The sequence below is a fragment of the Nansenia antarctica genome (genome assembly GCF_963989245.1).
Source record: "Nansenia antarctica genome assembly, chromosome: 12".
Lineage (NCBI taxonomy): Eukaryota > Metazoa > Chordata > Actinopteri > Argentiniformes > Microstomatidae > Nansenia > Nansenia antarctica.
In genome coordinates, this window is record NC_137682.1 from 4883514 (window position 1) to 4907500 (window position 23987).

The 23987-nt window shown below is 41.5% G+C and overlaps 1 protein-coding gene across 1 annotated transcript; it reads left to right on the forward strand.

Annotated features, from left to right (window-relative positions):
• Nucleotides 1-1459: 1459 nt before the first annotated feature.
• On the forward strand, nucleotides 1460-16649 carry crtc1a (CREB regulated transcription coactivator 1a; the record flags this gene model as incomplete). Its single annotated transcript, XM_080543373.1, has 14 exons — nucleotides 1460-1594; nucleotides 3518-3634; nucleotides 3772-3888; nucleotides 4491-4561; nucleotides 4783-4880; nucleotides 5529-5614; nucleotides 5703-5737; nucleotides 5999-6216; nucleotides 6726-6877; nucleotides 7423-7671; nucleotides 10231-10335; nucleotides 12871-12954; nucleotides 15924-16104; nucleotides 16444-16649. 14 exons carry the CDS (start codon nucleotides 1460-1462, stop codon nucleotides 16647-16649), a joined length of 1854 nt encoding a protein of 617 aa, XP_080399499.1.
• Nucleotides 16650-23987: the final 7338 nt, after the last annotated feature.

Consider the following 23987-nt stretch of genomic DNA (forward strand, 5'->3'; position numbering starts at 1 on the left):
CCCCGAGCCTGGTGGAGTGGAGAGGAAACAACAACCCATACGCCGAAGAAGAAGAAGAAGAAGAAACAATACCTGAAAAGCAGGACACCGTTATCCATTAAGATGATGAGATCCTTTCTCCATGTTGCGCCTTTTCACTCAGCAAGCTGAATTTCAAGGATTTTCCCAAATCTTAGTCGCCAATAACAGCCTAATCCCACACTCCTCCCATTCGCTCTGGTATCCCCCATCTTTCCCAATGGTTTCCTTGGTTACTTAACAGCCAATTTATTTTCAGTACTCTGAATGGCGGGTGAAACAGCATTATTGTCTCATTGTGCTTTGCTTTAGGCCTGTGGCTCAAAAACCAAATCTTTGGCCTTGGAGCATCTGCAGGATAAAAAAGAAAACCTTGAGACTTTTTGAGCCAGTAGTATTAGTGGCTTTAAACCTGTGTTACTGATGTGGTTTACAGACAGTGCACATCTTCCCATTCACTCTATTGAGTAAGTCTGGTCAATGGCCACACACACTAGACAAGAACAGGCATGCAACAACAACACACAGAGGCACTTTCAGTGTATATGTTACGGTACATGTGGGAATACGGTACATGTGGGAAAACTAGGGTTAGGGTTAGGTGCTAGGGTGCTACGGTTAGGGTTAGGATTAGGGGTAGAGTTAGGGTTAGGGTTAAGGTTAGGGTTAGGGTTAGACATGCCAGCATGTACCAAGTCACCCTAGCACCTAACCCTAACCCTAGTTTTCCCACATGTACCGTATTCCCACATGTACCGGTCTCAGGGTTGCATTCTTGAGGAGTTTTTACTCCTTTAAAATTAACATATTAATTCATTCTGAAACAAAGAGATATATATTTGTTATATTTCTAGTGATAGCCTATAGTCACACAAGACAAGGCTACTGAAATGCACACACTACTATACAACTGGCAAACATGTTATCTAGGAGTAGGCCTATAATAAAACATATCTGTTGTTCTAATTGTCCTTACACAACACGTTTGAGTAGTGTGATGATGAACCTTAAAAACATTTTTGAAACAGCAAGTAGGGTGAAAACGAGTCTACTGTAGTATTGGGAGCAAACTCTCCTGCTGCCAGGGCATGCATTACATTTTTTAAATAACACATTTTGCATCATTTATTTTTATTTTAACAACATTTTAACACATTAAAGTTAAGAATAATGAGTAAAATAAATATTTTTTTTTTTTTTTTTTAGATAAAAAAACAATTAAAAAATATGTTTAAAAGACTGATATTCTTTTTCTTTCTTAAATGCCTGGGTGAGGCACTGCCTACCCTGCCTCGTCTGACTGTACCCATCCCTGGAGAAAAAGGTGGAGAATGCGGGCTGTGTTCCAGATGTGCGCGGGTTAACTACGCCCACGCCAGCGCAACGGAGGAGGACGTGGGCACGCAACAACGTCTCACTGAGGGAAAGCGGAGGAGCGAACATGAACATGGCGACATCGGGCAACAATCCGCGGAAATTCAGCGAGAAGATCGCTCTGCATAACCAGAAACAGGCAGAGGAGACGGCGGCCTTCGAGGAGGTGATGAAGGATCTGAGCATTACCCGGGCGGCCAGGGTAAGTGCGTCTCTGATTGTTTATAAACACTGTTATATCTGTCTGTTTTTATTGTATGTATGTGACCTATGTGTGTTTTTAATGTGGATAACGTATTCATGAACTGCACAAAGCCTGTCAAATGAGAATTGATCTTGAATCTTGAATCTTGTTCTAACCGCGTTTGGCCGTTTGTTTGTTTCCAGCAAAGCTGTCAAATCCAAATATGCATTATGAAATAATAATGCGCGTAGCTTTGCCCCCCAGAGAGATAAACAACAATAATAAACAGCCACTCACTCAGTGTCAACAAGGACTCTCGTTTCTAAATGGTTAACGAATAGCCCTAATGAAGAAATACGTATATGTACTTATTCTATTAGAATGGTGAGCTGTCTGTCACGAGGCTCGCCGTCTTAAAGTTGCACAATACATACAGCTCCTAGTGAAAAGCAAACAGCAATCTTATAATGGGGCGTGCGTGCGTGATTGACAGCACGCATCAAAATAGACTTGATTTGTGTGCGTGTGTGTGTGTGTGTGTGTGTGTGTGTGTGTGTGTGTGTGTGTGTGTGTGTGTGTGTGTGTGTGTGTGTGTGTGTGCTAGTGCTCAAGATCAAGATCCAGGAGGGTGTACCATCAACGTCGCTAAAGGAAAATCCAGGCTTATTTTGATCATATTAGAAGTTTCGCGAGACTTATTTTAAAAAAGACTGGATTTTCCTTTGGTGACGTTGATGGAATACCCCCCAGGACGCGTCAGATCAGATGAGCGACAATTTCTGTGCATTATTGTTGCATTGGACAAGCAATGTTTTATATTCTATGAATTGTAAGAACCTTTAAATCAAATGTGAAATAGTCTAGGGCAGGGAAAGATTTGAGCTTGTGCGTTTATTGTGAAACTGGGCAGGTGTATGGTCGGTGTACATATGATTGACAGCTTCACATCAGTGATGAGACAACCCCCCCCCCCCCTCTAGATGATATGATAACTCACACACGCCGCAACCAGCAGGCCTGTAAAACCACTATCGAGATCTATGTCAATGTATTTATGGATACAGCAATAACATGTTGCAAGGGGGATGCTTCATAGACGTTTAGTTGAAGTGCCTGACTGGGAATTCCATCATCAACGTTCAACGTTCATCAACGTTGAAGAAATCAAGCTACTATCCTGCTTATAACATCAGCATTGGGTTGTCTATTTTAGTGTAGGTGTTATTCATTTATTTTGATGGATGTTATGTCATAAATGCATACGTACTTGGCAGTTCTTAGCAGTTGGGAATTCACTTATTTCACACATAAGTGTCTTGTGCACTTCATGGATTGCTTGTGGTCCAAATATTGAGGGGAAAAACCCCACAAGCAGCATATTGATAAAGTTGACCTATATTGTTCAGTTTCAGTTTACACAATGAACTCTTGAGTCCCTTTCACATCAGATTGCATGTCAAATCCACACTCTTGCATTATGCTGTTATTCACATTCCCCAGATTGACAGAAATAGCCCTGTAGTTGGAGATTCACCTGTCTACTCTAGATTCTCGGGGTATTGTAGTATTTACAAAACCTTACATGTCCTGCTTACCGTACTCTCTGATCCCAAAAGTGTAACATGTAATCCTTTGTCAACACAATAAAGGTAGATAACGTGAGACACGCTTAAGACGTGTGCCTCACACGCACTGTATGGCTGCTCTAACCCCGTTAACATGGGAGCGCTGAAATGAAACGCACACACACGCTGCTGAGGTTGATACTTGCAGTGTGTTTTAAGGGGTTACACTTTGTCAAACAAGAAAAGTGTTGGCCTGTCGTTCCCTCCAGAACAGCCAGTTTTGTGCTATTCTTTTTATTTGATTGCTTTTTCAGTGTTTCATACTGTACATAATGTCTATCTTTATTCTGTGCTACTTCATACCCCATTTATACAGTTACAGATGCAGAAGAGCCAATATTTACAGTTGGGACAACACCGTGGACAGTACTACGGTGGATCATTGCCAAATGTCAACCAGATTGCAAACGGCGACATTGACCTACCCTTTCAGGTAAATGCTGTTCCTTTGGACTCTGTTTGGCACTCATGAGTCTTACCCTAATATGTTAAACTTATAAAATATAAAAACGTAAAAAATAAAATAAAAAAAAGTTTAAGGTAAACAATTCTGTGCAGACTCCGTTTGAAAGTTCAGGGCTTGACACAAGCAGAACCACCCGGCACCACGGATTGGTGGACAGAGTTTACCGGGACAGGAACCGCCTCACATCCCCACATCGAAGACCTCTGTCTGTGGACAAACATGTCCGCCTGATATCCTTTCCTGCTAGTTAAGTGCACTCCACTTAAGTAGATTTATTTCATTTGATAACTCGTGAGCTTCGAATTCTTAGGTTCTATCTCCGTTTAGGGCAGTTCAGAGATATTGAGCGTCAAAGTTTTTACATTCCATTATGTTTTGTGAGATGGAACCTTTGTGTTTTATGAATCACTAACTCAAAAATTTCAACATTTAAAAAAATAACACCACACAGGCATTAATAAACACCCAATGGATCAGATTATGTAAAAAACTATGTTTTGACAAAAATGGAGATAGAACCTTATAATTCTAACGTCACGAACTAGCTTTACTGCATTTGATACCAACAGTGAATGCTTTATTTTACCATCTGCTATTACCTGGAATTTTGTATAGGCTGCTATTTGACAGTGGCAATTAATTACCTAATAATTCAAGTACGTACTTTATTCGATTATGTTTTCTTTGGGATACATTAAAACCATAAACTATTTGCAGTACCAAATAGTACTACTATAATAACTATAATGCACTGCAGTTTCTCACATCCATTGACTTCAGCTGCATTCAATGCATGCTACCAGGTTTTTCCTTCCTTAATGTTGGCCCGCACATTGATAGCTGTCCGTATGGCTCAGTGTATCTGTCGCCCCCACCTGAAACCAATTGGAGGAGGTAAGAAACTCCAGCTCTACTGTTGTCAATAGTAGATTTTGATGAACATGTTTATACTTTGCAGAAGCAAGTTAAGAACAGAGGAATGGATGAATTTTGTGTTTGTTATTGCTGTTGATACATCTGGGCAAGACAGAAAATAAGCCATTTTAATTTAGCGATGTTGATCGAATACCCCCCATGGTCAACCAGCATTGAGTCTATTTTTCCTTATGCTTTAGGGCTAACTCAGACTCAGCACTCCATCAGAGCACTTTGAACACTCACCTCCTACAAGACGCATTCGCTGGAGGGTCACAGGAACTGCAGCTTAAACGAGGTTCAGTTTCCTTTCCGTGCTCCATTTCAGCAAGGCTTGAGTAATCATTACAGGGAGACATTGCAGAGACATTTCTTGCACATACAAGACCGAAAATTGTTTTATTTTATTTTAATTTTGCCATTTAGCAGACGCTTTCAATCCAAAGCGATTTACAATTACGAATTACAGGGACATTCACCCTGGAGTAACTGAGGGCTAAGTGCCTTACTCAAGGGCACACTAGTAGTGGTGTGGTTTCAGGCGAGATTTCAACTCACAACCTTCTGATCACCAGTCCAACTCACTATCCACTAGACCACCACTACCCCACCACCACTAGTTTTTTGTCACTTGGTATACCTGGCAACCTGAATGTTTCAGGTGAGAGTTGGCCCTGTGGTTACTAGTCTCGACACAAATGAATATGCAAGACCTTGAGGGTAAAGTTAGATGTGCTGCTCTTGCTTCTCAACAACCCCCCATCCCTGGTCAGTGAAACAATAGCAAATAGTGACTAGTGGCGAGAAAAAACATTGGATCTCTTTCCTTTGCCTCAATTCTTATGGGACTACGGTAATTTCAACTAATTGTGATGAACATGTGACTCATTTGAGTGGTTTCTCTCTCTTTCCTTCTCATCCTCCTCCTCCTCCTCCTCCTCTCCAGTGCTCCTGCTAACTGCACCAGTGTCAGACGAATCCGAATCAAATGTGGACAAAGATGGACAAGAACAGATCTGGGATGGCAAAAAGGTGAAGTATAGTTCTATGAGAGGCTGCACCTCTAATACATTGTTATGCACCCTTCTGTTCTAATTGTATCATTTCTATATTCCCTCAGAATGTTTCATCTAGGTCCAAAGTGCCTGGGATCAAGTGAGTAGACTGTGACATCTGATCTCCTCTGCTTCAGTAGAACTTTGTTCGAGCGTCTAATTTAGTCTTAATAAAATAATAATAAATTGACCAAATACAACAGTTAAAAGATTATGGCTGCCTTAGTGGTGTGCTTCTGTATTTCAATTTGGTGAGGAAGAACAAAACAAAAAGCTTTTATTTTGGGATGTCACAGATTTGTGTACATAATGATATGTTCTGTGATCAATTAGTAGAGCCTTCTCCTTTTTCTGTTTGCAGCATATTTCCTTCCCCAGACCAGGAGCTGACCACTTCCCTGATCCCAGGGGCCCACAACACAGGGGGCTCGCTACCTGACCTGACCAACATCCAGTTCCCCCCTCCGCTGCCCAGCCCCCTGGACCCTGACGACACAGCCTCCACCCTCAGCGCCTCCAACAGCACGGGCAACCTGGCCACCACCCACACGCACATGGGCCTTAGTTCTGCCAACCAAGGTGACCACTTCCACCCAACCATACCATAGCAGTAGATATGTTACGGTACATGTGGGAATACGGTACATGTGGGAAAACTAGGGTTAGGGTTAGGTGCTAACCCTAGCACCTAACCCTAACTGTAGCACCCTAGCACCTAACCCTAACCCTAGTTTTCCCACATGTACCGTATTCCCACATGTACCGTAACAGATAGACAGCAAACTCAGTTTGAGATTTTTAATTTGTATGGGCCACAGTGTTGGCTCCAAATGGTCCCAAGACCCAAGGTAGGATTGTGTTATTGTCATGGATTTTTTTTGCCAACATACATTTTGCCAATTTCTAATTATATATCTAATGGCTGAGCATTTTGGTGATGTTAAGTGGTTATAACCTTACTTGGTTTATGTAGAGGCCCAATTAGTGGAATCCTAAACTCTTTATCAATCTTCCCACGAAACAGTGGAACTGTACTGAACTGCTTGGGAGGTTTTAAAGGACTTATTTGCTGTTTTGGGTGCCTGTAGGAGTGACCACCTCACAGCCCATAGTAACCATGAACATGCAGCCCATGCAGGACACCATGGTCCCCCTCCTCTTCAACGCAGACCCCCACCACCAACACCAACCCCTGCAGCAGCTCTCCCCAACCCTGTCGCCACCCCACAACCTTTCCCAGGTAATGCATACTGTACACTTTATTCCACTTACAGTATGTGAGTGTATTTGACCTACAGTAATTAGTTAGTTAGTTCGTTCAGTTTATTTCGAACAACAGTCCAAGTACATTGGAATACAAATGAAAATAATAAAATAAAAATCCACATGGTTAAGCTGTCCGAAAGGGAATAGGAGGAAGCAAGGCTTATTTGTCCCCATTCACACACTACAGTTACAGCAGCGTAGGTTTACAACAGAAACAAACAACAAACAAAAAAACAATCAGGCTCAATTTTGTCATTCAAATTCAATTTTAGCAAATGGCATGTCCTGTCTCTTCCATGTTGTATCTAGAAAGGATAAAATTCTTATACATTCTATAGTAATTATTTGTAAAGTATTATGCAGTGGTTTGGCCCTCCTTGTTTGATTGCACTTAATGACTACGTATGTGATCCCACAAAAAACACAATATAAAAGAATCGTATGTACAGACTGAAACCACAACATATAGATAGGTTGGTAACTGTTACTGCTAGTATTGATTAGTTCTCTCTGTCTCAGGAGGTGACCATAGACGCCATAGACGCCATGACGCTGGAGCAGCAGCTCTCCCAGTACGTGTTCTTCAGCCAGTCCTCCTCCCAGACACAGACCGGTCAGGTGGTCAGCGGCCTACAGCAGCAGACCGCAGCTCCGGGCCTGGCCAGACTGGTCCAGCTCCCATCCCCACTCAACACTACCTCCTCCACACTGGGCCAAACCACCCCCGGCAGCCTGACACAGACCTCTGTGGGCATGGACATGAATTCGGTGAGTTTCACCTTCTTGAAACCTCCCCTACTACTCAGACATATCTCTAGCCTTGCACTATATCATGCAGCCCAATGCAATTCATTGTTCCTGGTAGATGATGGTGGTGGTGTTGTTTTAGTGCTAGGTTAGATGGACTTCTTCAAGTATACTGTATGCTGTTGTTTTGCTGCAGTATTATAGATGTGTGAGGTTGTGGAGTGCGGACTCTGAAATCAAAGTGTAGTGGACTCAGATGCACAAAAAAAAGCATGATGAGCCCCGCGGTGGCGCAGCGGTCTAAGCATTAGCCTCTAGTGCAAGCTGCCCACCGGGGACTGGGATCGAATCCCGGTCTCGCCAGACCCGGATATGGCCGGGGCTCACAGGGAGCGGCATATTGAGCGGCCGTTCCCAAGGGGGATATAGGACTATTTTCCGGACAAGGATCCGTCGCGCAACAGCGCCCCCGGGGTGCCGGAATAACGGTGCTGGGCTCGAGGAGCCAGTCAGCTAGTCTGCCTGGCGATCTCCTCTGGGGCTGCCGGCCACGGGGTCGTGCGGCGGATCCTACGCAATAGGCAGGGGATAATTGGATGCTAGGTTGGGTTCAATTGGATACCAAATTGGGTGAAAAAGGGATAAAATTTGAAGAAAAAAAAAAATTTGTATACTGTATGCTGTTTTTTTGCTGCAGTATTATAGATTTGTGAGGTTGTGGAGTGCGGACTCTGAAATCAAACGGGTGTAGTGGACTCAGATGCACGTAAAAAAAAGCATGATGGACAAAGGGAAGAAAGAAGGGGCTATATCAGATATCAGAGGCGCTTGAGGGAAAGAAGGAAGATGATACACAAAAATGAATGATCAATATAACGACTGAGAAGGCAATTCTTTTGAATGCCTTTCACCTTTTTGTATTACCTGAGAACTTATGAAGTGGCACTCCTTTGGAACAGCATGTGGGGATTTTTTATTATATATTATCATTAGTTTTCATACGCTAATCATTCCTATTGTAGCAGCCAGCTGCATGAGGCCTAATTCCCCATAAGACCCTAACAGGAACAGTGCCTATTGACCATACCTATCTGTAGCACAATGTTGACACATTAGGTTACCTGCCACTAACATTTTTATATCTAATCTGTCAATGTATTACAATTGCAGCTAGTAAATTCTTGACCCATACAGATAATGTGGAAACTACTACCACTGTTGCTTCTCTTTTAGATAATAAAGCTACTCACTAGTGTATGCAGCATTAAGGCCGATTTAAACTTCTGCGTAAAATCGACGTCGTAGCCTTGCGTCGGCCCGCGTCGGCCCGCCTTGCCTACGGAGAGGGTTGACGTGCACATCTCCAAAAATTTAAGAACACGTCAGTAAGCTCTGTGATTGGTCCGCTTGGTAGCACATGATTCCGACAAGATTCCGACTCTCTCGTAGGCCAAAATGCGGAAGCCATGACAGAAATGTCATTTACTTTTTCTGTAATTACTTATTAATAAAGATTTGAAAAATTATGATAATTTGTATTATCTTAGTTTAATGTCATTTCAATGCATCATAGAACTTTTATTTACAACAAGCATAACAACAAAAAGATCGCTATTATGCCGCTTTGAGCTTTGAGCTCCGTTGAGTTCCTAACCGGAAGAGGCACAGCACAGGGGCATAGAAAACACACTGCCACCTAGCGATGTGTCAGTGTAATTGCAGCGCGGCCTACGTAGAAGTGTAAAGTGCGAGACCCCTTACGTAGGCTACGTAAGCTACGCACGTAAATTCGACGCAGAACTTTAAATCGGCCTTTAGGCCTACATGGTGGTGGTCCTGTTTATCTTCCATGCCAGCTGATCTATCTACAATTACGCTTACTGTTGAAGTTGATTTGGGTAATTTGCTCTGGAATTCAGAATATACAGTATGCTAAATATGGCTTTGCTTAGCATTTATGACTACTCTCTTACTAAAGATCTCTCTTCTTGTGTTGTGCCCCAGACAAACCTGAACCTGAAATAATCTGAACCTGTTCTCCACTTAATTTGGATAGATTTGTAAAGACAGTTGTGTTGATAATTTGATCATCAACTGCAACTCTGTTGACATGGCAACAATTTACTGGGGTTAGGCTGAGAGTTTTTTTTTTTTTTTCTTTTTCTTTTTCCACCTGCAATTGTGTCGCCTAAAACTATTGCTGAAGTAACAGATGTTATTGACATTAATATATGCGTTTTGTGGAATGTTGTCAATAGAGATGATGAGAGATGAGAGAGTAGTGTAAACTTGAGTCACTTGTATAACATCTAGATTTGACGATCGCTGAAGCCAGAGAGCCGACGAGTTTCATGAGTCATCTGATCTTAGTGTTAATTGTGATCCACTTTGCACAGTTAAGAAAATCACCCCGTTCAAACGGCTATAATAATGGTTCAAGTCAACATACAAGATACGACAACTACTTTGGCACTGCAAAAGACATTAGCCCTATACCTTGTGTGTCGCTGCCCTTAGCCTACTAGACACACACCATACGACTCCTCCAGTGAGTCTAACCCGAGTGTTATCCTGTATCAGGCCTCTTCCCTCCAACAGTACCGCAGTTGGGCTGAATCCTCGGCCGTTCAGTCTCCAACCTCTCCGGTCTCCAATCAAGGCTTTTCTCCCGGAGGCTCGCCTCAAGTAAGGGCGTGTGACCGAACATGCCGACTGTGTGTACTGTTACTCCATCGTAGTTCTGTTTCGTTGCCGACTTCGCCCCCCCCTGGCTGCCTCTCTCGGCTGCTCTTGTGTCCCAAACAACTCGCCCCCCCCACCCCCTCCCTCCCATCGTTGTGTCACTGGACCCCCCCCCCCATCCTGCTTCTGTATCTGCATCCCATGTCGCCTCGTAGCGTAGTCTCTCCTATTCCTTCATTTGTAATGTTTAGCTAGGGTGGTGGTAAGGCACAATTGAGTGATCGTCGAGCATCCTATGTCTGTTCAGATTCGTACACAAGCCTCTGTAAGCTAGGAGTTTCTAAGTTGTACGTTCAATAAGTATCTACCGTATGTATACAAACCTTGCACAAGCCCTTACTTGTTTGGAGAGTCAGAAAAGCTTTCACTCAGTACTTACTTGTAATGTTTGTGTGTGCGTGTGTGCGTGCGTGTGTGCGTGTGTGTGTGTGTGTGTGCTTCTTTTGGCTTTGCCCATCGATTCTTTCCCTAACCTGGCTCACCTAGAGTGCGATATATACTGTTTGCTGCAGTTGACAGTCCATCCTCTATTATTCTGTTCCCCACTGCAGTGCTTTTGGATGAGCACAGATAATTTGGTTTTGAACAAAGAGGGGCATAGCAAAGGCTGCCATACTGAGTCAGACTGTGAATATGATCCTATTACTAATTTGGGTTTAATAAGGATTTAAAAGAAGTAGAACTTAAAGAGAATTACTGAATGATTTAATGTTTGGGTTAAAAGAGCATTACGCACAAAAGGGATTTTATATTATTTCATTTTATTTTCAAATGACTTTAACTACAGTACCTGCGTTATTTCCCATGTAACTGTCAATTTGAGAATTAACTGGGGCTTCATGACTGAGATATGAGACAGAAACATAGGCTACTGATTGTGAATAATTTTTAAAATAACATAATTGTATGTTATTATGTAATGTAATCGAGGGAAGGAATACACAGGGTGAATTATAAAATGTGTATCCCTGCCTGCAACCAGTTTACATTATTGTAGGATGGCTGTTATGAATAAAACGACAATCTTATTTCGTCCTAAGAAATAATTTCTATTTTCATCAAGTGAGAAACAACTCCAATGTAATTATTCTCTGAGATGATAGCTTTCATCAACTTCATTCATCTAGGCGGGTGTACTCATTTAGGCGGGTGGTATTGATCATTCAGATGGGTGGGGGGGATCAGAACCTCATTCATGATGTTTTAGAACATATTTTTAAGATATACATTGTTTATTTACATAAAACAACCATATATTTTGGGTTATGACAGTAAGACGGTTGTACTAAGTTCGTTTGGCATATTCTTCAAGAATCAATAGGTAAATATCATGAATTAAAATAATATTTGATCAGCAGAATAAACCCCAAATTGTGCTTAACATCAGAGGAACAAGAGGGAAATGTAATCTATCTGTTTTGAGTCGTATTTAAAGGGGCAATCTGAGATTCAAACAACAACAGAGCGGTCACCACGGGGGATGGAGGATGGGGCTGGAGGAATGCAACCCTCAAGTTGATAGATGGATCTATAGATGCAAGGACTGACCATCCGTGAGATCAAAATGATCATTTTAACCATGTTTTGAAGCTATACACAGGGTATCCGCGGTGTCTTGAAAAGTATTAAAAGTTGATAAATCCATTTTGGGAAAATCAAGACCCTTAATAAGTATTAAGTCTTATCGCGATTTTATGAGGTGTTTGATGAATTTTATGTAGGTATTTTTATGAATTAGACTCTGTCCAAAGAGTTTGAGTCCTAAACACTTCTAGTAAAAGTTTGTGAATTTATTATTTTTTATTAAAAAACAAAGATGAACTGGAAATTCTGTTGTATGATAGTGGTCTAGTCTATTGCAAACTAAAACTGTTAAGTTAAAGGTGTCACTGATGTAAACGGTTACAGCTCGAAGTGGCGGTGAGGTCTGGAAAAATATTGACATTGTCTTTAAAAAGTCTTAGAAAGGTATTGAAATTAACCTCAAGATTCCTATATATACCCTGTATACAGTATTCAACTGTAAACAATGTTAGTAAAACAAGTTCATATTTTGGGTTCTGATTTTGAACTAACCAATCCTAGATCCCCCTTTCAATATTAGGTGAGAATGGATCAGAAGAGGTTCCCATGACTAGATCAACTAATGGACAAGCTTGAGGTTGATGGCTCAGTGAATTAATTGATGGGCTAGCAAAATATGATTCTTGCTCTGTATCATGTTCTGTATCATGCTTTATCTAGGCTATGCAAATATTTGTTGGGAGGACTGTTCTGTGATGTGTGCAGTGATTTCTGTGTTGCTCAGAACTCAATGACAGAAGAAAAAAAAAATCCATTGATATTAGAAATGTCTTATGAATTGTGAAATCGTTCAGTGAAAAAAATATTTCAATGCTTTTTCTTATATCCTGTTGTATATCCCCGTACATCATTCTAGTGTTTTTAACAAAAAAAGGTGATATGCTTTTGTTCTAGCACACCTCCATATTGGGCAGTGTTTTTGCTGACTTGTATGACCAGCAGCTCATATCCAGGCAGACCAGTGCTCTCTCCCAACAGGTGAGCAAGGATCATCATTCAACCAAATTGTCAGTTTTGTAATCTCATAATATGTATCATTTCTGTGGCCTGGGGTGGTCTAGTGGTCTAGCACCGCGGTCTACAGTGCACACATTATGCCCATGTCGGCATGGGTTCGACTCCGGCCCATGCCCTGCTGACATGCCCTCTCTCCCTTCTCCTCCTTACTTTCCTGTCTCTCTTCACTGTCTTATCTGTCCAATAAAATGAAAAACTATGAGTGGGACTGCCTCACTCAGAAAAAATAACTTAACTTTACTAAAAAAAAAATATAATAATATGTATAATTTCTATTAATGTTAAATCGATCAATATCATTATTGCTAGCACTAGTTACACACACACACACGAATCCCACAACTCGGCCCCTGGGTGAGCTAGAGACACGCGGTCTTCGCCGGGGGGGTGCAGGGGAGTGGCCCAGGTGCAGGGGAGTGGCCCAGGTGCAGGGGAGTGGCCCAGGTGCAGGGGAGTGGCCCAGGTGCAGGGGTGTGGCCCAGGTGCAGGGGAGTGGCCCAGGTGCAGGGGTGTGGCCCAGGTGCAGGGGAGTGGCCCAGGTGCAGGGGAGTGGCCCAGGTGCAGGGGTGTGGCCCAGGTGCAGGGGTGTGGCCCAGGTGAGTGGTCCAGGTGCAGGGGAGTGGCCCAGGTGCAGGGGTGTGGCCCAGGTGAGTGGCCCAGGTGCAGGGGAGTGGCCCAGGTGCAGGGGTGTGGCCCAGGTGAGTGGCCCAGGTGCAGGGGAGTGGCCCAGGTGCAGGGGTGTGGCCCAGGTGCAGGGGTGTGGCCCAGGTGCAGGGGTGTGGCCCAGGTGCAGGGGAGTGGCCCAGGTGCAGGGGTGTGGCCCAGGTGCAGGGGAGTGGCCCAGGTGCAGGGGTGTGGCCCAGGTGCAGGGGTGTGGCCCAGGTGCAGGGGTGTGGCCCAGGTGCAGGGGTGTGGCCCAGGTGCAGGGGAGTGGCCCAGGTGCAGGGGTGTGGCCCAGGTGCAGGGGTGTGGCCCAGGTGCAGGGGTGTGGCCCAGGTGCAGGGGAGTGGCCCAGGTGCAGGGGTGTGGCCCAGGTGCAGGGGTGTGGCCCAGGTGCAGGGGTGTGGCCCAGGTGCAGGGGTGTGGCCCAGGTGCAGGGGTGTGGCCCAGGTGCAGGGGAGTGGCCCAGGTGCAGGGGTGTGGCCCAGGTGCAGGGGTGTGGCCCAGGTGCAGGGGTGTGGCCCAGGTGCAGGGGTGTGGCCCAGGTGCAGGGGGGTGGGGGGGGGGCCCAGAGGCCACTGACCTGCCCCCTACTGGCTGTGAGGGGCAAGCACACTTCACAATTTCCACAGGAATTGTCCCTGTCTAGTTTTATGTATTACTGTGTGATGCATTATGAGAGTGTTGTGTGAAGCACGTGGAACTAGCATGGAAAGGTTTTTTTAAAGAAAGGCTCCAGAAAACAACAACATACTTTTAATCTTTAAGCAGCAAGCAACCTCCCCTCTCTCATTAACCATGAGTGTGTGTGTGTGTGCCTGCGTGCCTGCTTGTGTGCGTGCCTGCGTGCGTGCGTGCGTGGGTGCATGCGTGCATGCGTGCGTGCGTTGGCTAGCTGTCAGAGGGATGCAGAGTGTATGTTTTTTAATACAATTTAGACTGCGGTGACCCTTTCCATACTTTTAAAGGGTGCCTTGACTGAAAAAAGGTTGAGAAATGCTGGATTAGACTAACAATGACTGACATAGCCCTATTTGAATATGTCATCATTTGTGGTACATATTAATTTGCATATAGCTATGTATTTTTAGAAGTAAGATTTTGTCCAAACTATGCAGGGACTGGTACAAGCATACTACATAGCATTTTTCACAGCAATCGGACTTGTGGTTCACAAAGAAGATTTTTTAATCTTTTTTTTAATATTTAAAAATAGCTGGAAATGCAGAATATTGAGTGTCATGTGGCAGCCATGTTTTTCATTCGATCATGTTGGAATTTGGTACAGATCTGTCATACCACTGTCTTGATGCTCACCAAGTTTTACTTTAATTTGCATAAATATGTCAGAAATAGCCGTACTTTCATATTTCGTTAATTATAGTGCTGATTAATTTGCATGTAGCATGCATGGGACGTGGGAACTTTTCTTTCTCAAACGTGTTAGGGACCGGTACACACTTCCTATGTACCTAGTTTCAAGTCGATTGGACTTATCGCTATTTTGAAGATTTTTTGAAGACACCATATGTTACGGTACATGTGGGAAAACTAGGGTTAGGGTTAGGTGCTAGAGAGAGAGAGAGAGAGAGAGAGAGAGAGAGAGAGAGAGAGAGAGAGAGAGAGAGATGGGAGGGTTATTTTAGTTGTCATGATATTCTTTGATTGTATCACTTAACCAGCGTTTTGTGGAGGTTTCTGCCCATTTTACAGTTGGATTGGTGTGAATAGCTTGAAAGGTGTAATGGCAGTGGTGGTGTATCTTTTGGTTTCCATAGACCTCCATGTGCACTTGTAAGAGCAGTAGCATGTGGACAAATTGGAATAATAGTAGTATGAGCAAGAAGAATATTTAGACTGGATGAATGAAGCAAGCCCACTAATAACTATGAGGAAGAACAATAGCTGGACTTGCTGAAGCAAGCAAGCCCACAATAATAAATAAAAAAGAAAATGAACTTATATGAAGGACAGTACTGTGTTGCCTCACAAGCACACCAACTACACAATGGAAGACACTCTAAAGTAACCCAGTCAGTCTCTACTAGAATACCGGATAGCAGCTCAAAACAACGACAATCGGTCCAGAACTGCTGGAGATTATGCATTTGCAGTCCTCTTGCTCTTAGATTATAATAGGTATTATATAAATGCCTGTTTTCAATAATAAGAGAAATTAGAACTTTCTTTGTGTTGAATATACAGTATCTGCTACCTTTAACATATGAGTGAATGGTAATGGTGATATTTTTGTTTTCTCTGATCCACAGCTGGAGCAGTTCAACATGATCGAAAGCGCCATCAGCTCGAACACTTTGTACGGTCAGGTCTCCACTCTTAACTACTCCCAAGCAGCCATGATGGGTCTGATGGGTAGTCATGGCAATCTGCAAGACTCCCAACAGCTGGGTTACAGTAGCCATGGCAACATCCCCAACATCATTCTCACAGGTGCTGTTCTAACCACACCATGTGGCTCCACTTAAGTCTTTACAAGGCTAGGAATAGAGTTCACTGTATATGAAGTCATCTTTGTTTTGTTATATAGCCTAAATCTTGACTTAATGCACTTCTCTACCTGGTACTGTCAGTTATTGCCTACTATTTTCCTCTTGAGATGTTTAATAATGTTATACTACCTACAGTGCCCTCCATAAGTATTGGAAAGAGGAAGCATGTTGTCTTAATTTAGCTATATACTCAACAGTTTGGATTTGAAATTACTGGACCTGGGGTGTATGACGCTACCAACGTGACCTTTTTGCTTTCTCTACCTGCTTCATGCTTCAGTGACAGGAGAGTCCCCGCCCACCTTCTCCAAGGAGTTGACCAGCTCTCTGTCTGCTGACGTCAGCTTTGACACAGACTCTCCGTTCCCATTGGACGAGCTGAAGATAGACCCGCTGACGCTGGACGGGCTGCACATGCTCAATGACCCTGACATGGTCCTCACCGACCCCGCTACAGAGGACGCGTTTCGAATGGACCGGCTGTAGGTAGCGCCGCCAATGTGACTGTGTTAGAGAAAAACCCAGGCCCGGAGGGGTTGAAGGCTTGTGTCCAAAGGGGAGAGCACTATTTTGGGGGGGAGTGGGAGCCAAAGCTCCAGCTGTGCAAGGTATTGATCCCGCACTCCTATCTCCCTCACCAGCTGCCCTTTTAAAGAGCTACAGAAAGCTAAGAAAAGGAGGAGTTGGTCCAGAGATGGTTGCCCCATTTTTGCTTCTCTCTTCAGAAAGGGAGAGAGAGCATTTTTGTCATATCTGCTTAGGGTCTTACGACCAGTCTGTGCTGACCCATGCATCCTTTTGTCTATTTTGATTTGAATTGTTTTATTTTTTTAACATGTGAACATACTCCCTACTGGCCTTGTTTTGTATGCTTTGGATTTTGTAAAGATTAAAATGTGTAGAGGTCTCCAACACTAGCTACATGGGTCTGGCCAGCTATTTAAATGTGTTTACTGATTGAAACCATGTCTGCAGTACTGTTTACTTTCATCCTACGAACCATCATAGATTAGCATCACCACCTGTGTCTTGTAATTACCATTTTGCTTTTGTGTGACCATAAAGCCCTCTTCCTACCGATCACATTTTCATCAATGCTGTTAAACTGCTCTGTTATTCACTCACCCTAGTCATGTTTATAGTTGCTTGGTTTTAGTTTGGAGTGCTAAGCCTCCCTTTTAGTTTATAGTTTGTCAGGGCAGACAAATTATGTCTTTTCTACATTTGGATTATGACTAACAACTATGTTTCTAGACCGTAAAAAATTGCTTTATAGTGTCACTTTGCCATGTTATCAGTAACACCTTTATGCATGAAATCACATTTCAGCTGTACTATGTCACTTTTGGTAGCTGGTTTTTTGATGCAAATCAGATCGAAATTAAATCTTAACGAATCACTGTGATACCGGTTTCTGCCTTACATGACTGACATTCAGTTTTCAAACGAAGGTTACATGATATTGGAACTTATCATCTTAAACTGGTCTATTCAAAAGCATTGCTAAAGTTATTGTGCAACTTAAGCAGTGAAGTGCAAACCTTTATAAACGATCACTCATTCTACTGTTATAATGCCTTGGCTTACCTCACATTCTTTGGCACTATTGTCATACAACAGGGAGGTTTATTACTCTTTATATTGTGTATATTACATTGTTACATTGTTGTTTGGTCCCTGGCAATTAATATTTTGTTACAATATTCATTGGGTTTTTGTTTTATATGCATCAGAATTTTATTGGATTTTTCCTTAAAGGGATAGTTCACAATTGTACACCTTATAGTCAGATCGTTCCCTACCTTGAGTAGTAATCTATGGGCCAGGAGAAACGAACTAAAGTTACTAAAGTAACGTAATTACTAACTAAAGCTAATTTTAGCTGCCACTAACAAATGAACAATGGGAGTGGTCAACATTTATTCAAGGTGATTTGGCCACAATGTCACATTGTTCTTTTGTTCATGGGGCTAGTTAGTTAATGGCTATTTAAACAACTCCATAGATTACAGTTTCTCCTGGCCGATAGATTACTTTCAAGGTAAGAAACCATCTGACTACACGTAAAATAGGCAACTATCCCTTTAAGGATATCTATGCAAAACTAATTATATTAATTCGAGCAGTTACAGTATTAGTATTTGATCAATATGAGTACCTAAACTACATGTTACGATAAGATCACTTTAGACTTGTACAGCTCCATTTAGACAGAAATTTGTGTTTTGGCATATTTCATATACCTCTTTGATTTACAGTCAAGGCTTTACACTTCACAAAGAGAATTCTTATTATATATTCTGCATGTTTGCTTTGGCAGAACCTGTAAACAGCATGACAAATAGAAATTTGAGGATTATAAATGTACGTATATGTTAAAACAATTCACCCTCTTTATCAGAACGGCATTGCAAACAGAATGTATTCCATCACATCCATAGTGTTATCATCTTGACATAATGACACATCATGGGAGCTAATTTCACACCTTAGCCCATAGTTGTTTTCAGTTCAAAATCAAAAGACATGACTTATGATTTTGAGCTTGTTCGGTACTATCTGTCTCCCTGGCAGTAGGTGTGTGTGTGTGCGTGCGAGGCACCCTAAGCTTTTCCCCTCCATGCCATTGTCCTCCGTCAGTTTGTTCTTCATCTCTGTATGTACTATTTTTTGTGCTTTATACATGGTTGCATCCAATCTATCTCTGATTCACTGTCAAGTGGGCTTGCTTTTTTTTGTTATTGATTCCCTTGGATGCACCAATGACATTTTCCCACATTTTATTGTGCACTTTACATGCAACTTATGTGCAGCCGACTGTTATGTGCACTGGACCCGTTTCCCCCCTGCATTTTGTCAAACTTGCCTTGTTAAAAATAAAAAATAAAGAAAAAAATTAAAAAAAGATATTTTTTTATAATCATATGTGTAGCCTATAGTCTATTTAAGAGGTCATTTTATTACTTAATCAGCAAGAATGTTCGGTGTCTAATATTGTATCTTAATTATTAACTTTTTTTTTAAAAAAGCTTCAGTTTTGGAAGCTGACATCCACTTTGTATTTTTGGATCGAGGTTAAGGAGATTTTTCTATGCACAACAAAGATGGCTGGTCATGCTCCTGACATACTGCTCTTTATGCCAATGTCAATACATGTGGCATGAAAGCATACAGTATATGTAAGCATGAACACAGTTGTTGAATGCATTGTTGAATACATCTCTACAAATTGAAATCTATCGAAGTCATGTTAGGTGTTGATAGAGGGCTGTTTTTGCACATGATCGCAAGGGAGCAAATCTGTATACTTTTCTGAGGTAAATCCCACTGTATAATATGTGCTTTCTGAGATTGTCCTTCCTATCCTATCCTATGTACAGGAGTATGAACAGCCCTGTGGTGCAAAGAGACACTGTAAACAACCCCCCAGTAATACATATACAATGTGCACTATTGAACCATGTCATTCGCAAGTTAGAGAACCTTTTGCATAATATTCACGTTGAAGAATTACCACTGGTTGTGTGGTTGTGTTGGAATGTTTAGCTTGTGGAAAGAAGTATGGAAGGTTCCCTTTCAAAATACTGATTGTTTCTTACTTTTCTTTGTTTTGTTTTAGTGCAGAAACGTTTTTATTTCTTAAAAACAATATCATGAAAACATATTGTATTATATCCTTTTTGGTCTCTATCCTCCTGTCGTGTTCATTTCTCCCCCCCTTACTTTGGTGTTCCCGGTCAAATTTGAACGGTTTGTTTTAACTGCTCTTACATTAACACAAAAAACATTAATCATCACCGAATTTAATTTAACACCCTTTTAAGCTGTAAACAATGTCTCAGACTATAGGTTAACATGAATAACTGCAGTCAATATACAAAGAATAGCCACTGAAAATGTACTGGTTGTGGATGTGTGGATGATTTCCATCTGATGGATGAACATAATCTCGGGTTACCCATTCATTTCCTATGGCGGTCATTTTTGACCGGGAACACCACAGGTGTTACAAAGTTGACTAAACCACTCAAATTTCAATGAACATGGTGATCAGCAATTTTACATGTTCAAATGCCTCGTGTGGAGGATATCATGGCCTTGAGGCAATCAAATGTAAAACACAATAATTATGATTGATGAAAGTTGATAATCGGTCAGATTTGACCCGAACACGACAGGAGGGTTAAAGAGTGGAAATCACTTCATAAAGTAAACTGAACTGCTAACGCAACCCAAAAGCAACAGGGATATGTTTTTATCTTCCATTCGTGTACATGAAGATGCAATTCTTTGGTATGTAATTATACATTTGAACTTATATGTGCTAGATTCCCACATAGTTGTATCATATTTACTCAGTGTGCACTAGCTGTTTATATTGCTTTTTGGTAGAAATAATGTTTTTTGTGCTCTATATGATGTCAAAAGTGAAAATTCTTATTACATGCGCTCAACATTTGTGCTGCAATATGTAATTGTGGCTATGTTACTCTGTTGTGTCTTTCTGACTGTCTGGTATTGGTTAACCTAAAGATTATGCAGTGATTCAGAACTATATTGCTCAATTTCAGATTGTGTGTGTGTGATCTATTGTTACTACTGCCACCTTTCATGCACCAATCTTCAGGTGTCTACAGATAGTTCCCCAAACATTTACAGACAACAGTTTACAAAGAATGGAACAGGTTACAAACATGTTTTATGCCTGTCAAACACTTTAATATAACATGTTTAAACATAACTAATCATAATTAATTATAAACTACATGTGAACTGGTGATGAATGACTGTTTTGTGTTCTCTTTACTTGTTACATATTATTAATTTTAATACAATGCAGTCATAAAAATCGGTGTGTCAAAATGGAAATGGAAAAAAACACTATTACACTACAAGAGGTTATTTTTACATAAAGGGGGAGAAACGTATTGTCATGGATATCCAGACCTGATTTGCATCAACATCTCCAAGTTTTAACATACAGTGGGGTACAAAAATGTGGGCACCCCCGATTTAAATGTCTGTAACAATTAATCTCCAAGTGATTGAAAGCAAACCTGAACATTAAATGCTACAAAGTTAAACATGACACCTTTCTGCACATTTTTAAAGCAAGGTTTCTTTTTATTTTCATTTTTCTGAGTTTTTAAATGATAAAAAAGGAAAAGGGCCCTGTGCAAAAGTTTGGGAACCCTTTTGGATTATTCTTTGTTACCTTTTGAGAAGATGATTACTAAGGCCCAGACCAAGGTGATTTACTCGTTAGGGCTTCAAAGAGTCAGGTGAATATAATTCCAGGGTTGAACTATATATTCTGAAGTAACTCCATGCCTTCTAAAGTATCCGACTGCGGTGGCTGTTGTGTCTGGTGTTAAAAACCATGGGCTCCTCTAAACAGTTGTCCAAGGATGTCAGAATCAAGATAGTTCACTTCCACCATCAAGGAGAAGGCTACAAAAAACTCTCGCAACGTTTCAAACTACCCATTTCCACTGTCAGAGACATCATCAGAAAATGGAAAATAAATGGAACAATTGAACTCAAGGCAAGATCTGGCAAGATTCTGATAGAACGGCCTGAGATCTGGTGAGAAATGAAGAACCCACACATCACAGCAAAAGAGCTGGAAAAAAGAGTAGCAGACACTAGTCTAGTTGTTCACAGGACAACAATACAGCGTACCTTAAACAACAAAGACCTACATGGCAGAGTTGCCATGTATGATGACTTTCTATAGGCACTGTAGCTCACCAGTGCTGATACAGATAGGCATCTAGGCTATATTGCATAGGGCAAACAACACTATTTGCCAGTTATTTCTAGATGTAGATATTGAGTTATATTTGCTGTTTACAATATTGCGTATGCGGTCGTACAGTATGCTCCCCCTCACAGAGAGTGTAAGTGATTGCTATGTTTACTGCTGCTGCAACTACATATGAATAAAACACACCTTCTCATTGGCCATAGGCCACTTGAGTCAGGAATGAGAGTTGGTATATAGTTTGTACTTTTTTTTAATTTTATTTTTTATTTCAATGTTTAGAATGAATGTAGGAACCTAAAGGAATCTTTTTTTTTTTTTCTTGTAGTTCCATCACCAAGCACCAAGAGGGCGCACACATAGTTTCCTCTCTGTTGATACACCAAGTTGCAGTTACCATAACGTTTACAATACTAACCAGAATGCATATAAGCTTCTCTTTTAACAATGTTCATAGGATGATTCCAACCGTATAAGCACATTTAAGTAAGTAAAAAGAGTGAAAACATGCAGTTTCACCTTGAGGATAAGCTTTGAATTACATGTCTATAATGCGAGAGGTCAGGGGGGTGTATTCCAACCTCACTAAAGGAAAATCCAGGCTTATTTTTGATAAGACATTGATGGAATAGCCCCCAGGTGGTGAAGAATTTCCGTCATCCTTAATTATGGGCACCATTTATTTTTCTGTTTACTTTCAATGAGTGAATAATTTTAAATAAGCCAAAGTTGTCCCTTTAACTCTTATCTAATGTACATGTAGTGCACAATGAGAGTGCTTTGTTATGTGTCCCTACCAGTGGCGGACTCGGGCTGTTTGAAGGGCAGGGGCGAAAAGAAAAAAAGGGCACCTACTGCACAACATGGGACCCCATCAGTGCACATGGTCAAGTTTAGACCATTGGAAGGGCAGCCAATAGGGCACAACCTCTAATTTTGCCACTCAAAATGGCACTTTAGTGCGACGTTTTTCAACTGTGGGGGCACATGGTCAAGTTTAGACCATTGGAGGGGCACCAATAGGATAGCATTTTTGCCACTTGCCATTTTTGCCACTTGCCACGACCGTTAAGACGTTTTTCAACCGTGGGGGCACCAGGAGGGGCGCTCTCCCCCCCGGCCCCCCCTGAGTCCGCCAGTGGTCCCTACTGTAAATTTATTTCTGTCAAAGTTTATTGTTGAAGAACTAATTTCCCATGTTTTGTTTGAAAAATAACAGTCACGTTAAGACTTCACAGTGAATTTGTTTACATTTAGAACAAAATGTATGATGAAAATATAATCGTCTTTATATTAACATGATTTTGTTGCTGCATAATCTAGTGCTTGAGACCAGAGAGACAATTTCTGTTTGATATCTCAATTTGCATGATTCTGGTTCACACACAAACTAAAACTGTGAACCCTTATAAGTGTGGTAAATGATGATGGTCCACTAATGTTTCAGTCCTCATATAATGGCAGCTAAGTTGTATTATATTGTATGTTGTTTCTGAGTATTATTACTGAAACATTGCACATGCATTCGACTGCAATGTTGGATACTACCTACCCAGTACTCACAGCAACAGAACTCTGTTCTGCTCACCAAATATGCCAAATCTAGCAGCAGCACACTTTGGCAATCCTGTATTTATGTTGAGCTGACCTTATGTGTGCTACTGAGAAAGGATATTAAGCTTTGTACCTAATGTATTTTCCCTTGTGTGAAAGCTTCTGTCTTTGTATCTTTGCATTACTATTTGTATATTAAATAAAATAAAAATATAAGTAAGAAAATCAATTGTTGGTCAACAACACTATAGTATGGCTGTGCAATGTCTCCATCTGCTGAAGAGAATTAGGTAGTCCTTATAGCACCATTTTCATAGCAAGTTGTTTCATAAACGTTTATGTATTTTCATATCAAACAAATGTTCACATTTCTCCTGGTTATTATCAGTTTTGTAGAGAGAGAATGAATGCATTTAGCTCCCCTTCATTGATCTAGTGTAAGTAAATGCATCCTTGGGATTTACCCAAACATTCTGTTAGAGCCGCCATTCACACACAATCATAGG